The sequence below is a fragment of the Parasteatoda tepidariorum genome, chromosome 1 (assembly GCF_043381705.1).
Source record: "Parasteatoda tepidariorum isolate YZ-2023 chromosome 1, CAS_Ptep_4.0, whole genome shotgun sequence".
Taxonomy (NCBI): Eukaryota; Metazoa; Arthropoda; class Arachnida; order Araneae; family Theridiidae; genus Parasteatoda; species Parasteatoda tepidariorum.
This window is the reverse complement of record NC_092204.1, coordinates 62,345,993-62,360,758: the sequence shown is the minus strand read 5'-3', so window position 1 is coordinate 62,360,758 and position 14,766 is coordinate 62,345,993. Positions and strand designations below refer to the sequence as shown.

General features: G+C 25.0%; 1 protein-coding gene across 2 annotated transcripts in view; it reads left to right on the top strand.

The window, feature by feature from the left end:
• LOC107448278 (ATP-dependent RNA helicase Ddx1) overlaps positions 1-9,247 on the top strand; it is a 38,970-nt gene extending 29,723 nt beyond the window's left edge. Inside the window, exons 21-31 of one of the 2 annotated variants that reach the window (XM_043038763.2) lie at positions 291-365; positions 492-551; positions 1,147-1,198; positions 1,996-2,142; positions 4,007-4,098; positions 4,527-4,599; positions 6,634-6,706; positions 8,339-8,381; positions 8,505-8,603; positions 8,821-8,941; positions 9,035-9,247. In XM_043038763.2, coding sequence (XP_042894697.1) covers positions 291-365; positions 492-551; positions 1,147-1,198; positions 1,996-2,142; positions 4,007-4,098; positions 4,527-4,599; positions 6,634-6,706; positions 8,339-8,381; positions 8,505-8,603; positions 8,821-8,941; positions 9,035-9,162 — 963 coding nt within the window. In that variant the 3' untranslated portion in view covers positions 9,163-9,247. The remainder of the gene's footprint in view (positions 1-290; positions 366-491; positions 552-1,146; positions 1,199-1,995; positions 2,143-4,006; positions 4,099-4,526; positions 4,600-6,633; positions 6,707-8,338; positions 8,382-8,504; positions 8,604-8,820; positions 8,942-9,034) is intronic. The other variant, XM_043038762.2, reaches the window with a different exon arrangement.
• The last annotated feature ends 5,519 nt before the right edge of the window (positions 9,248-14,766 follow it).

Sequence of the window (14,766 nt, the reverse complement as noted above, 5' to 3'; positions counted from 1 at the left end):
AATTTTGATTTTTTCCTTGCAAACTGGGAAAATACAGGGAATTTTGTTTCTTATTTTTGTCTTTTAAAAAATGGTACCCAATCAAAGCGTAATCTATGGGATATTTAGCCATGATATTTCAGCTATACTAAACTATTTCACTTACTATAACATTATTTAAATATGTTCAGCTGTTTTCCCACCAATTAAAACTAATAAATATAGTTAGCCCTATATAGCTCACAAAAGAGCACAGTAATTGTTGTTTCCTTTTAATATATTGTGTATAATAGTACNTTTATTTGTTACAGGAAAGGCTTATGCATTTCCCAACTTGGGTTGACTTGAAAGGAGAAGACAGTGTTCCTGAAACTGTCCATCATGTTGTAAGTTTATGAAAAATTCCATTTTATTTATAGTTTTCTAGAATTGAACTTATACTTAACTACTCATACAAAATTGAATGCTTTTTAAAACAATTGTAACATCTATTCTTATGTATTTTTTTAAAGGTCTGCATTGTTGATCCAAGAAAAGATCTTTCCTGGAGAGAATTAAAAAGACCCATCAAGGTTATATATATATATTTTTTCTTTTCAATTTTTTCTTTTATTTTCTTTGTTTGTATTAATTATGTCTAAAATGAGCTCTCCTTTCTTTTCCATTTTTCAAAAGCATGATTATATTTTTGGAGTCACTTTTATCATTTGGAGATATGTATTATTCACTCATAAAATTTGCAAACTTAAATTTTGTTTGCTTCATTATGATGCTTAAAAAATACATTGAAAATTTATCTTCTTCTTTGATATTAATTTTAATTAATATATTATCAATTAATCCCCAGCAGCTTTTTCACCAATAAATATTTTAAAATGGAAGAAATTTTTGGAAATAAAAAAAATATTGTTATTTCCTCCCAATTTGTAAATTTTGAAGTCTTGAGTATTATGTTTGTTTCAATAAAGAGTTTGTAATACTCTATTTTACCAAATTGTTTCACTCTATGGTAATAAGTTACAGTATTATTATTATAGGGTAGTATTTTTTTAGACTTACTATCAAAAAATTTTATTTGTAATAAATCTCTCTTTTTAAATACTATATTATGTGATTTTCCTTTATTGTGTTTTTGCCAATCTGATTTTTCTCTCCCTGCAATTGTAGACTGATGAAGTCCATGCTAAAGATAATGTAAGATTTGGATCAAATACACCTGGTGAGTGTAAAATGATTAATAGCCCTTTATGCTTTGATTTTGATGGTTATTTTATTATGAAAAGTGAAAATTCATCTTTTTATCAGACTTTTTTAAGTAACTCTTAATATTGTGGGAACTGTAATAAAAACAGTAGTAGATAAACATTTAAAATTTATTTTTCACAATTTATGCACAATTATAATTATATTTTTTTAAAAAATAAGACTTTTCAAGTTTACTGTATTAGTTCAAGTTATTAAAATTTATGGCTAGATATCAGAGTATTAGACAATTTTGCTTAGCCTTTATTTAATTCATGTAATTTTGTTGGCTTAATTTTTTCCCTATATTTAATTCTACCATATAGATGAGAAAATATAATTGAAGAATATTATAGTAAAGATAGTTGGGTCCAACTTTTAAAAAAGCATATAAAATGAGGTAATATACGCATTTTGAATCACTGAAATGTGTTTAGTGGTTAGAGTACACTAACAAATAAATCATTGTTAGTTTAATTTTCATTTATTTATTTTTAAAAAATTTCTTTTGTTTGAAAAATTTATTACTAATGAGATTTCAGTTTTTTATTCAAAAAAATCATATTCCAATATATTGTTAAAGTGTGATGTAAAAATTTAAAATTTATTTTTGTCATTATATGCAACTTAGCTGAAATTAAGATTACATTAATTTGTGTTTAAAGTGGTAAAAAATTAAGTTTTAATTTGGATGTATCTTGTTTAATTTTTGTATTCACTGTTTACTGATTGTGTTGGTGTTACTGATATTCTATGGTAAAAAATCCACTCTAGAATCATTGTCAGAAGCTGTGAAGCTATTAAAAGGAGAATATGTCATTACTGCCATTAATGAACATAAAATGGATAAAGGCATTATATTTTGTCGCACAAAAATAGATTGCGATAATATGGAAAATCATTTGAATGCACTTGGTGGAGGTAGGTTTTAGATTGATATGTTATATTTAATCAAACATTGTTTATTTAAGCAATTTTTGTGAATATCTAAATTAATGTAAGTTCTATAATTTTGTAGAATTTGCTTATTTATTTTTATAGAAAGGTTTATATATTATACAACAAACTTTTATTCATATAGTTTTATATTATATTTTACAATAATGTTTCTAAATGATGTAAAGGCATTTTTAATTAATTTCTAACCAAGGAATTATGCATGTCAACACTTAGAATGTTTTTAATTTTAATATTAAAGTGACACCTGTAAACTTTTTTTGGAAATGGAAGGACCTTTTCTGATCTTTGAATTGATTTAATTTAAGCTTTTTTTATAGAAAAGTCTTTGATTATTGTGCATAAAATAATTTTTCAAGAAAATAATTTAAAGTCTGTGTTTCCTTTATAATTATCTGAAACTTAGAAATGATTGCGAAGTTATTATTAAAGAGCCAGAAATCTGATGTAAAAATATTTTGATAGAATTATCTGTGGTGTGGGCCAAACCTGCATATTTTTACAAATTCAAACCCAGAAGTGTCCCAAAAAACTATTCAATAATTGCTTTAAGTGCAGCTTTTCTTCAGCAAATCATTTCCCTGGTTCTTACATCTTTAAAGTTCTTTGGAGAGTGATTCACTGTATGAATAAGCAAATTAAATGCATATATCACGTACATAATGAGTGTCTAATTCAGTTGCTGAACTTCGTCCTGGTACACAATTTTGTACTTTGCATGGAGACTTGTTATGTACAAGCTGTACTTTTTCCAGTTAAACTTAAAAGATTTTAGCTTTATGTTTTTTTTTCTTAAGATTTGCTAAAATTATTCGCCTTTTTATTTAATTTCATCATTTTCCAAACCATAGTCACAAAAAAGAACTTGCTTACCTCAACTTATCATCCAGATGTCAGTTTGAACGAGCACTCTAAGTTTTTGGGCACTTTTGCTGTATCCACCATTTTTTAAACAAAATCTTGTATGTAGAGAATGCAAATTTAAAATTTCTTACTTTACTTATAGGGAATTTCTGCCTGTGCTATTTTATAATATTTTGTTTGCATGAGATTTTGACTGAATAGCCTACAGTCTTTTTAATTTTTCTGTAGTTTTTTTTAAATAATCTCAATTACACCAATTTTAAAGAAAAGGTTGGTTTGCACAATTGTATGCATTCTGAAATATTTACAATATTATGTGGTAATGAGAGTATGTGGCTTTATAATTGAGAATTGACAGGTTTTTCATCACCATCATAATTTGTGGAAAACCCCATGTTCTTCAATAACTGCTTTTTATGGCTATCTAAGTTTCAAAGAAAAATTGTATTGAATTTTCATTCTGTCCTTCATTAACATTCGGAAAAATTAAAAGGAATTATAAGAGTTTAAATTGCCATTTTTGAGAGTCTAGAATTTACTGTGCATGAAGTGCTAACACAATTTTGCTAATTGAAATTTATTAATGCAGCAATATTAAGGAAAAAAATTAAAAAAATCAATGCAAAAAAAATTGAACATTTTCATTCTATTAAAGAGCTTTTTGAGTCAATAATTTTTTAAAAAAAGTTGAATAGTTTTAATAAAAAATAAGTTAATTTAAATAATACTGATTAACATGCTCTTTTGTTTATTAAAAAGCGTTTTAAAAAGATAGTGATTAAAGAAGTTGTTTACAAAAAGATTAAATTTCTGAAAATTTATTTTAGTTAATCTATTACTTATTTTTTAAAAATATTATGAATTTTTAAATGAATTTTTTCACTCATTTTCTTCTTTATATAATTTCTTGAAGAATTTTGTAAAAGCTTAAATATTGTAAAATTTCATAAATTTTTATTTATAGGAGCAAGAAATAAAAATAATACTTATTCCTGTGTATGTCTACATGGGGATAGAAAGCCAGCTGAAAGAAAAGAAAATCTTGAAAAATTTAAGGTTGGGTTATGTTCTTTAAGTAATTCTTTATGTATTGAAAAAATTTTTTTAATATTTTAATATATATATATTTAAAATTAAAATAAATGACTTTATTTGAAATCAAGTCATTTATTTCAAGTAAAATATGGTTTAATATATTGTTTAATACTTGTAGATAATTCACTGTTATTTTTTCATTTCAGAAATTGCTGCTATAAATTTTTAAATTGTTATAGTTTTATTATTTAATGATGACATGTTAAAAATAATCAAATTAAGAGTAATTAAATTTAAATGTGATATTTTTTCCTTAAGGAATTTGTGACTTTTTCTTAGTTTCTTTCTGTGGACTGATAAAAGAAAAACTCTTAGTTTTTTATCATTTTCTCCTATTTTATTGATTCAAAAATGATAATTCATTGAAATCTACTTTTCTTTTTTAATAGAAAGGATTTGTTAAATTTTTAATCTGCACTGATGTAGCAGCCCGGGGTATAGATGTTTCTGGAGTTCCATATGGTAATAAGATAAATATCAATAAAATATTTTTAAACATTTCTATTTTCGTGGATTAATTTAAAAAAAAATCTAATTTTAAAATGTAATTTATTATTATTAAACTGTTATATGCTAGTGTGTGTTACAATATAAAAAAAAACATGAGTATTATTTTATTTCATTTTAAATTGTTTAAAGTAAGAATAAAGTTATCATGTATGAAAAAGTTTGAGTTTTAAAGTAAACTTCTTTTTCATTATGATAAAAATGTAAGATTCCTTTTAAATGATTTCAAAACAATATTTGAATAAAAAGAATATTAAAAAAGTGTATCTTGGTGTGTTAAATTTAGTACGCAGTTGTGTTCTGTATCTTTTGCGAAACTTCTAAATAAAGTTACTGTAAATTTTAACATATTCCCAAATGTTTTTTATATTGAATTTAGTGATGAATTATAATTTTATTACCCAAAAAATATTAAAATTTCTCATAATTTTCCAATTTCTTATTTAATTTTATTAACCTTGTAGTTGTTGACTTTAAACTCTGTAGGTATTGCAGTTTGCTTCTATTAACACACAGAAGAAAAATTATTGTACCTGTTTTCTACCTATTGTACTAATTTGATTAAGTTGTACATTCATTAATATTAATTTGAATTTGTGTATTTAAGATTAATCATTTTTTCGCATTCAGTATTTTTCAATTTTCTCAAGCATATCGAACAAAAAATAAGGTAGCAGACTTCATATATACCAGTAATGACTTTTTGTTCAAAAATTGTGGCATTATTTTGCGACAGTAATAAGCCTCAAAATATAAACATTTGAAAAAAATGTCAATTAAGTTTTGTAAAATGCTCCTAACTTTAGCTATCTTTCCAGATTTAAAAAAATTATCCAACTTATATCAATAATCTGAAGATTATCAAACCTAAGTTTAAAACTTATCACTAGAACTATTTTGTATTTTGACTGCACCAGGGACATTAAAAATTGCTGTCACTTTTTAAGAATAAATAATTAAAGGTTAGGAATACTGATAAATATTTATAAAAAATTTGTCTACAGCTTTGCTTTTAAAATAGAGAATTTGTTATTCATAAAATGATAAATTCATTCAAAGGATCTCTATATCAATCTAAGGTCTATTATACTTTCCAGAATTCCTTTATACTTCACTGTGAATAATAGTAAGCAAGGTTTTTTCATTTTGTAAATATTTTTTCAATTCTTTAAGTGGCATGAGTTTGATTAAAACTTAGAAAGATTGAACATTGTTGTATTCCTAGGAAATCTGTAAGGGACCAGTTTGGCCTAACCCAGATTTTTAGTATGTAGATCTAAAAATCTTAAAATATAATCAGAATTAATTTAATAAAGAATATACTACAGACTCGATCATCAAAATTGTGAAGTATTTTAATATCTTTCTGATTTTCAGTTTTAAGAACAATTATCATTCCAATGTCTTATTTAACCCTTTATCTAAAGAAAATCTTTTGAGATGCTACCTTGAATATGTTCGAAAGGTAAAAAGTGGTATCAAAATTATTTCATTTTTAGAGATTATCTATAATAATCCAAACTATTTATTGAATATAATGAATTGATATAGGGCTAAATAGGTGTATTTAACTTAAAATTGTGCAGTAAGTTGTTTTAAAAAATTATTACTAATGAATAGTAAATTCACTTAATTTAGACATAAATTAAGTGAAAAATAGTGTGATTGAAAAATAGTTAAGTGAAAAGGTGACTTAAGCCACCCTTTCAAAATTTACAGCACAATTGGGATTTAAGGTTTTTCACAATAGATTTAAGCCACATGATTTAGTAACTGAACATAAATAAGGATTTGTCTTTTTCATTATTAAATACTAAGTAATCTAATTATTTCAATGCGTTGAACATTAAAAGTGCATATTTTTTGTTTAGAAATATTTTATTTTAAGCTTATATTAGCTAAATAGGTATTTAGGTATTGTAAGATTGGCTGTATTAATTAGCATATTATTTATTGGAAAATCATTGTGTTTTAAATTTCTTTCTCTAGTGATAAATGTTACATTACCAGATGAAAAAAATAATTATGTTCACAGAATTGGTAGAGTTGGACGTGCAGAAAGGTACTAGTTAATGCTGTTTTTATATTCAAAATTAGTTTTTACTTGTTTTTAATTCCTTATGATTTTAAGTTGATCTTCATTCATCTTTTACGCTTAATTTTATAGATAATTTTATTGATAAATTTTGGTACTTTTCCATTATCCATTTGCAAGCAAATTCAACTTTATAATTTTTTTTGTTGGTCTCACTGTGTTTTGTTCTCTATTGTGTGATGTGTGAATGTGGCCCATCCTATGAATGGGTATTTGTTGCATGGGTAATGTTGCTCTCTTCCATGACTTAAGTTCACAAGTGCCCTCCGGGTAACGTTAAAGAGCAATACTTTCGGCATCTTTCCTCGCAAAAGAACGAAAGTTCATTGACTGCCATTTAAGGAAAAAAAAGGGGGGGAGTATGGCCATTTTGTAATAAAAAATATTTTAAAAATGTATTTATTTGAGCCGAGCTTACAGAAAATACCTGATTGTCATATGTTGCCCAGGGACTAGACATTTTGCTCTTTTTTTTAAAATTCTTATGGCATTAGTTACTAGTTTATGATAATACTCATATGGTCTGAGTACTATCCAGGAAAGAACATAGACTTCCTTTTAAAACTATTGGTCAAGTTTTGGTTTTGTAAAGCAATATGACCAAGTCTCTTAAAAAATGAATTCAATTGGAGGATTAAACATGATGCATCATGGAAACTTAGTAAATGTTGTTTCAAAAAGTGAAATTAAGAACAATTATGAAGTTACTTTAATCCAAATATTGAATGCTGTAAGACAATTTTTTTAAATGGAAGAATTGATCTGTTAATGAAGACTTAGCAAAAATTTATTAGTTATCATGTTATAATCATGTGTGAAAAGTGCCCTCTAAATGTGTTTTTTAATACAAATAAATTAAAATAAAAAGGAAGGTAGGTAAATATACAAAATAAGTTTATATTTTTGTGTATTAAGAAGCTTGCATGAACTTTTATTACTATTATGCTGTTTTATTATAACCAGTTTTTACTGTAATTGTACCACTATATCATTAACTCACAGTATTAGACTACAAGTAAGAATAATTTCTATTAAAATACCAATTACTTCAACTGTGTTTAATACCAGCAAACCCTAGAAAACTGAGATGAAATAAATCTGGGTAGATAAATATTAAATTGATTGATCATTTGTGGAGCTTTGCGTTCAAAAAATTAGGGATTATGAATTACAATGCTTACTGATTTGAATTGTTTCAATGTGTTCATTGTTTTCCATAATACTGATAACACTGCTAATGATAATGATTTCTATTAATATCATGATTGCCCAAATCATGATTAATGTCAACAAATCCATGAAGCTTAAAATAGACCGGTAAGTAGATCAAACTTATTTAGGCAGGCAAAACTTAAAAAGAGAGTACAGTTATGATGTATGATCTTTTCAATAATAGTTTTTCTGAGCAAAATTTTGAATTTTCTTAGAATTTTTTTTTCATATAAACCTTTTGTATATGTTTGACAATAATAAAAAATTATTATCTTACTGTTTATTTTTTGTTATGAATCTTATATGAACCATGGGGTTCATATAATAACTTATTGGGTATGTACTTTTTTAAAGATTGCTAAATTATATCTTTTTAATTTCATGCAGAATGGGCTTGGCAATATCCTTAGTGGCTGCTGTTCCCGAAAAGGTAACAAATTATTTTTAATTAGTTCTAAGTTATTTAGTTGCAATGTTTTTAATACATTCTTTTTATCTTTTGAAATTGTTTTTTTTTTAATTCTATTTCTAAGATTGTTTGTACCTTTTTAAGGTTTGGTATCATTCCAATTGCTCTAATAGAGGTAGAAATTGCTGGAACACTAGATTAACAGATCAAGGTGGATGTTGCATATGGTATAATGAACCACAGGTATATATAAAATTACTGTTTATGCATTTATTTTCAAACCATTATATTTCAAGATAACTTTTTAATTTCTTTTTGCTAGATTGCTTTATTTAAAATCCTAATCTTGTACTAATTTCAGTGCTTCTTCTCTTTTTATTCATTACAAAATATTAAGAATTCAAACAATTATTTACAATCGATCAAATTAAAGTTAATAAATTTGAATATCTTATTTTAGTATTTGGGTGAAATTGAAGAACACTTAAATTGTACTATACAACAAGTTGATCCAGATATCAGAGTTCCAAGTGATGAATTTGATGGAAAAGTTGTGTATGGGCAGAAAAAAGCAGCAATGGGTACAATATTCAATATTTTTAAAATAAATATCATTTATTTTTTGTTCCGTTAAATTTTATAAATATCTCGTTTCTTTTGTTTTTCATTTGCAGGTAGTAACTACCAAACACATACTGCTCAGATGGCTCCAACTGTAAACCTGTTAACACAACTAGAAATATGTGCCCAAGAATACTTTATTAAAAGATATTGTAAAAATGAATCTCGCTTCATTAAATAGACTTTTTGTTTATGACAAATGTATATTGTAAGATTACTAAAGATTTTTTCCTCTTGTAGTTAATAATAAAAGCAATTGATCTTCATTCCTCAGTTCATCATTATTCTATAATTATTTCTTATTTCTTGGAATTATATAGAAAGTATAATTTATAGTATTTTTATTGTCGTGTTTTGTTTCGATAATTGATAAACTACCTGTGATACTGTCTAATTATCAATGGAGTTGACAAATTATCTATGGTGTTTAAGAAAATAATAGATAATATTCAGAGATCTAGTTTGCAATATTATAGAATGTTGGATTGATTGTTCAAAAAATATATTTTAAAAAATTCATAAATAAGCAGATATACACTAAACACTTAACAACATTTAGTATTACTAAGGGTTTACTAGTCAAATTATTGCTTACCAACACGCAGAGCAGCTCTTGTAGTTCTTTTTAGATCACTTCTTGATCTGTGCTCTTTTTCACTTATTCACCAGATACTAAAAGTACTTTAGTATACTTGTTTGAGCAATCAGCTGTTACATAAAGACCAAGATGGTTGATATTACTTTCTAAGTAACTGAAAGCAGTAGTACATAAAGTTCAATATACAGATGTAATAACTAAAGTAATATGTAATAAATACATTCAGTTGTAATAAAAATAGATGCTTCTATTTTATCTAAAAATCTTTATATAAAATCTTTCTATAATCTAAAAATATTTTTATATAAAAATATATAGAATTTACTAATTTTCAAGATGGTTTTTTGTTTTCTTTATTTTGTTTTCTTTACTATTTATTTTCTTTTAAAAATTTAATTTAGCTCAAGTAAGTGTATCCAGTTCAAAAGGATATCATTGATTACAGTTTCCTCAATATGAAAAAAGTAAATTTTCTTTTAAAATAAGATGTTAAAAAATTATCTACCTAATTCTAATAGTGACACCTAACAAAGTATAAATTAAATATAATACGATAAAATTTAAGTTATCAAGTTTGCTATTTTCAAATGTCATAAAACAATAGTTTTTCATCATTTCCCATAAGCGGCATTGACGTCATTAACAATTTCATTCATATTTCAATTTTTTCTTTTAAAAAGAAATTACACTGGCATTCCTACTTAATTGCATGCAATTTTGACTTTGCAAATAGTAATACATATTTAACTAACGCTTAATTCAATCCTTTAAAATCCTAATGCAAAGCAGAGAAGAAAAAAAATTTCGGAATTTTTTCTTTCCTTCAGTATGCCAAGCAATGTAATTTTCGAATCCTGTCATTGGTTAATTTTTTTAAAACTAGAGGTTTGGTTATTATTGGTAAAATAAACTGCGTTAATTATTATGCTTACATGTAGGTCAGGAACTTTCTAAGCATAAATCATAATTCATAAACCTTACGTTTCATTCTATTACTTTTTCAAAATTTAAAAAAAAAAAGGTGAAGAATAGAAACTTAAAATTTGCTGTTATTGATTACATACTTTTTTTCTCTCCAGGTTATTAAAAGAATCTAAAGTTGATAGATTTGTTTTTATGTTCTGCACTTCATCGTCATTCTGTGTGTTTCAGCTATTTTTATCTCGATAAACTTTTTCTTCCAAACTTCCCCATCGATTTAAATGCTATAGCATGCAAATTAGATTTAAAATGCAATACTTGCAAAAATTTTCAATCTATTTTTTTTTCTTATCAAAAGCTGACAAATACTAAAAATAAATGAGATAAAATTGACAAGATGAGATATTGGATATTTCATCTTAGGATATTTTTACTTATTTAATCTAAGATTGTTAAATGTTCTGTTACGTATGAAAATGCAATAAGTCTTTTTGGAAAGTGGTATAAGTCTAAAGCTTCGAATGATTGAGGTTCTCGGGTGTTATATATTTATTTATTATTTATTGGTAATAAAATATATTTATTCGTAATAAATTTGTTCGAAATATATTTATTGGTTATAAAACAGCAAATTATTTTACATATTAAATTAAGCACTTTAAAATGTGAAATGAATAATGAAAAATTATAATTTAGAAGTTACACTCTTATCTACATTTAAGCTCTTCCAAAAATATATATATATATTTATTAGCTTTATCCTTAATTCTATGAATAAAAGATTTATTTTCAATGAGATTTGATATTAATGGCTTATTATCACAGCCTTTACCAGAGTACCTTCGCAGACAGAATTTTGAAATTTTTTATTAAATTTATGTATACATTATACTCTAAAACATGATATGAATATAAACTAAGAAAAAATTTTTTTAAAAAGGAAATATATGTGAAAACAGGCCAAAGATGGAACTTTTTTTTTTCAAAATCACATAGCTTTTTTAAAATTATATTATTTCATTATTCTTGCTTTATAATACTCATAAAAATTCAGCTTGGAGAATAAACTAAGGATTAGACATAATATTAATATTTAGATATTTTATAACAAATATAGAAAGTTATTCTTCAAAAGAAACCAAAAATTGTGATTAATTATTTTTATTGTAGCTGTAAATTAAAAAAGTGGTTTAATCCGCTAGTCTGTAGTTCATACCCTAGACTATATGTATTGAAAACATTCATTCAAAATTTCGAGCATTCTGAACTAAAATATTTTAAGAAATTTAATTTAGAATGAAAAAATAATAGAAAAATTAGTTTTGAGAGAAAATGTAAAAAAAGACACAGTTATTAATTTAATAACTAATATAGATATTCTTTTTTTTAATTTTTTTTTAAGCATCTTCCGCAAAAACATCTTACTTCTGTTCTATTTGATGTAGAAGCAAAATTCAACTGGGTTTTGGGGTTCATAGTTTTATTTTATATAACAATGGACCCCAAAAATAAGTGTTAAATAATATATATTTTATTATAAGTTTTAAATTTTGTTATATGTAAGTTTTTAATCATATTAGTTTAAGACACATTTGGAAATATAAATTACAATAACTCGTATGAATTATGTATCCGAGTAATAGTAAAAATTTATCCAAGATTTAACAAATGTAAAGAAAAACTTGTAATATAACCATTAAACAGTCCTGAATTTTTAGCAGCCCTAAATGTAAGCGGCTCTGGGCGATCGTCCAGTTTCCCCACCCCTAAGCGCATCCCTGAAATGGACTTGTCCCACTTTCAAGAATAATGACTGGAGTATAAAAAAAAATTTTCTTTACGAAAGACATTTCTCGTGCTGTGACGGCACTGCAAACTTTAAATGCCCCTCATCCAAGGAAAAAAAAAATCATTTAATCGTTTACCTATAATTTAACTATTCATAATTTATCGAATTAACTTCTAATAAACATATAATGATATCAGAAAATTTGTTAAGCCTTATATCTTTAATTTGTATAATGATTTATTTCCCTTATTTGTTTTGAGTTGCTATGCTTCTAAAATTTCAAAAATACCAAAGTAAANAAACCGTTACCCTCATCCAAGGAAAAAAAAATCATTTAATCGTTTACCTATAATTTAACTATTCATAATTTATCGAATTAACTTCTAATAAACATATAATGATATCAGAAAATTTGTTAAGCCTTATATCTTTAATTTGTATAATGATTTATTTCCCTTATTTGTTTTGAGTTGCTATGCTTCTAAAATTTCAAAAATACCAAAGTAAAAATTGTGTTATTTATTTTTTAAAAATAAATAAAATATTAAAATTATGTTACCGTGGCATGATCGTGTCGGTTAAATTTGTTCTTTATTTTTTATACAGATAGGTCTGCTTGGTGGCGATTTTTAGCTGGCTTCTCCAGTATTGTTCTTTTGTGAACCTTTAGCAATCGCGTAACTTCGCATATTTGCTGCTTTAATTTTTTTTTCCGTCTTAGCGGGAGAGAAAATTCGTTTCGCGACTAATAAAACAAAGAGGAATCCTAAAACAATTGCCATGATAAGGTTTGTTTATTTTATAAAACGAACATCTGATAAAATTTTTGAAAAGATTTTACTGAAATATGCGAAAGTAGGCGTTCTAGCTGGCGTATTAGATTATAGTAAAAGAGAACGAAGAATCTTACTCTTCCTATTTTTTTTTTCTTCCTATCTGTTTTTAGTCTGGTCTGTTCATTTAAAGATTACATTCAGATCATTCTATAAGAAAATATTTGTGTTGTTGTTAATGTGAATAAAGTGATATCGCAAATTTACACGCGCTTAATAATTTTAGTTACAAAATATATTCATTTACACGTGTTTAAAAATTTTAGTGACAAAATGTATTCGTTATTCCGTTTCTCTTAAGGTATATTTTAGTTAATTATAGTAAAGGAAATTACCTGCATTGAATCGAGTTGATAACAAAAGAATCCTCTATGACGAATTGATCTAAATGTGAAAAACTGTTTTGAGAAAATATGATTTAAGACTTGTGTGTTACTCCTCTTTAGGATTACTCTATATGTCACTCAGTCTAAAATGCGAATTTTTTTTCCTTCTCTTTTTAAGAATGGTCAATTATATGAGTTTTTAAATCGAGCGTTCTGCCATATTACGTAAGAGAAATTTATGCATAAAAATTTCATTGTGATGCATTCTTTAAATAATGGGGGAAAAAAAACAAGATGCTTGTAATAATTACGCTTTACTGTAAAATTTCCCATACGTATTTATCGAAAATAAATTTTATTTTATTAAACTTGTTTTCTTTGAGGGGATTCTGCTTTCCCTTTTATTACGGGGAATTAATTATATGAACGCACATTTCTTATGAGTTCTATAAATTATTTCAAAGCAATTATTTTTTTTGAAAAAAAAATAATTATTTAGTAGAAATCTTTTACATTTGTTTTCAACTACGAAAAACTACTCTTTAACAACGAAATTCCTTTTTATTAAAAAGTTATCAATAAGTTTTATCAAAAATTCATCAATAAGTTTCATTAGACACATAGATTTAATTATTATACATGCTACAACATAACAAAAGAACTATCAACTTGAGACTTTTTCGAAATTTAAAATTTTACGCAGCAATACCCTTTTTTTTTCTTTAAAATAAATAAATGAATATTAGTTATGGTTTAGGAATATGGTTAGAAAAAATAAATTTTCTAATTTTTTTTCTTTAATTAGTTTAAATTGTAGCCTAAAATACGCATTTAGGAATTGAATTATTAATTTAGGAAAAAATTTTCTTATAAAACTCTTACAAATAGAAAAAGGATTCGTCCTCTCCCATGTTAATTACGGGGATTAAATTATATCAACGGAATTATCTTATTTATTAATCAATGTTTCGGTTTTTTTTTTTGTTTCATTTTATTCATTGAAATGTACTTAGTTACCAAGTTGTAAGAAAAAATTTTAAATGATAATAATAATAACTTGGGAGAAATCTACAACTTACAGCAAATTTATTTTCAACAATTTTGAAATTTCTTTTTGACAAAGTCCAAAAGCTTTTGGAATTATCTTTTATTAAAGGCTGAAATTTTTAATCTAGTTTAATTTCATTCCCTGAAGGTAAGTTGAAGTAACTGGTAATCAATTAGGTAGTAATATGAATAATTCCAATTACTAGAAGGAATTATATGAATAATTCCAATTACTAGATACTTATTCATATTACTACCTAATCAATTAGGT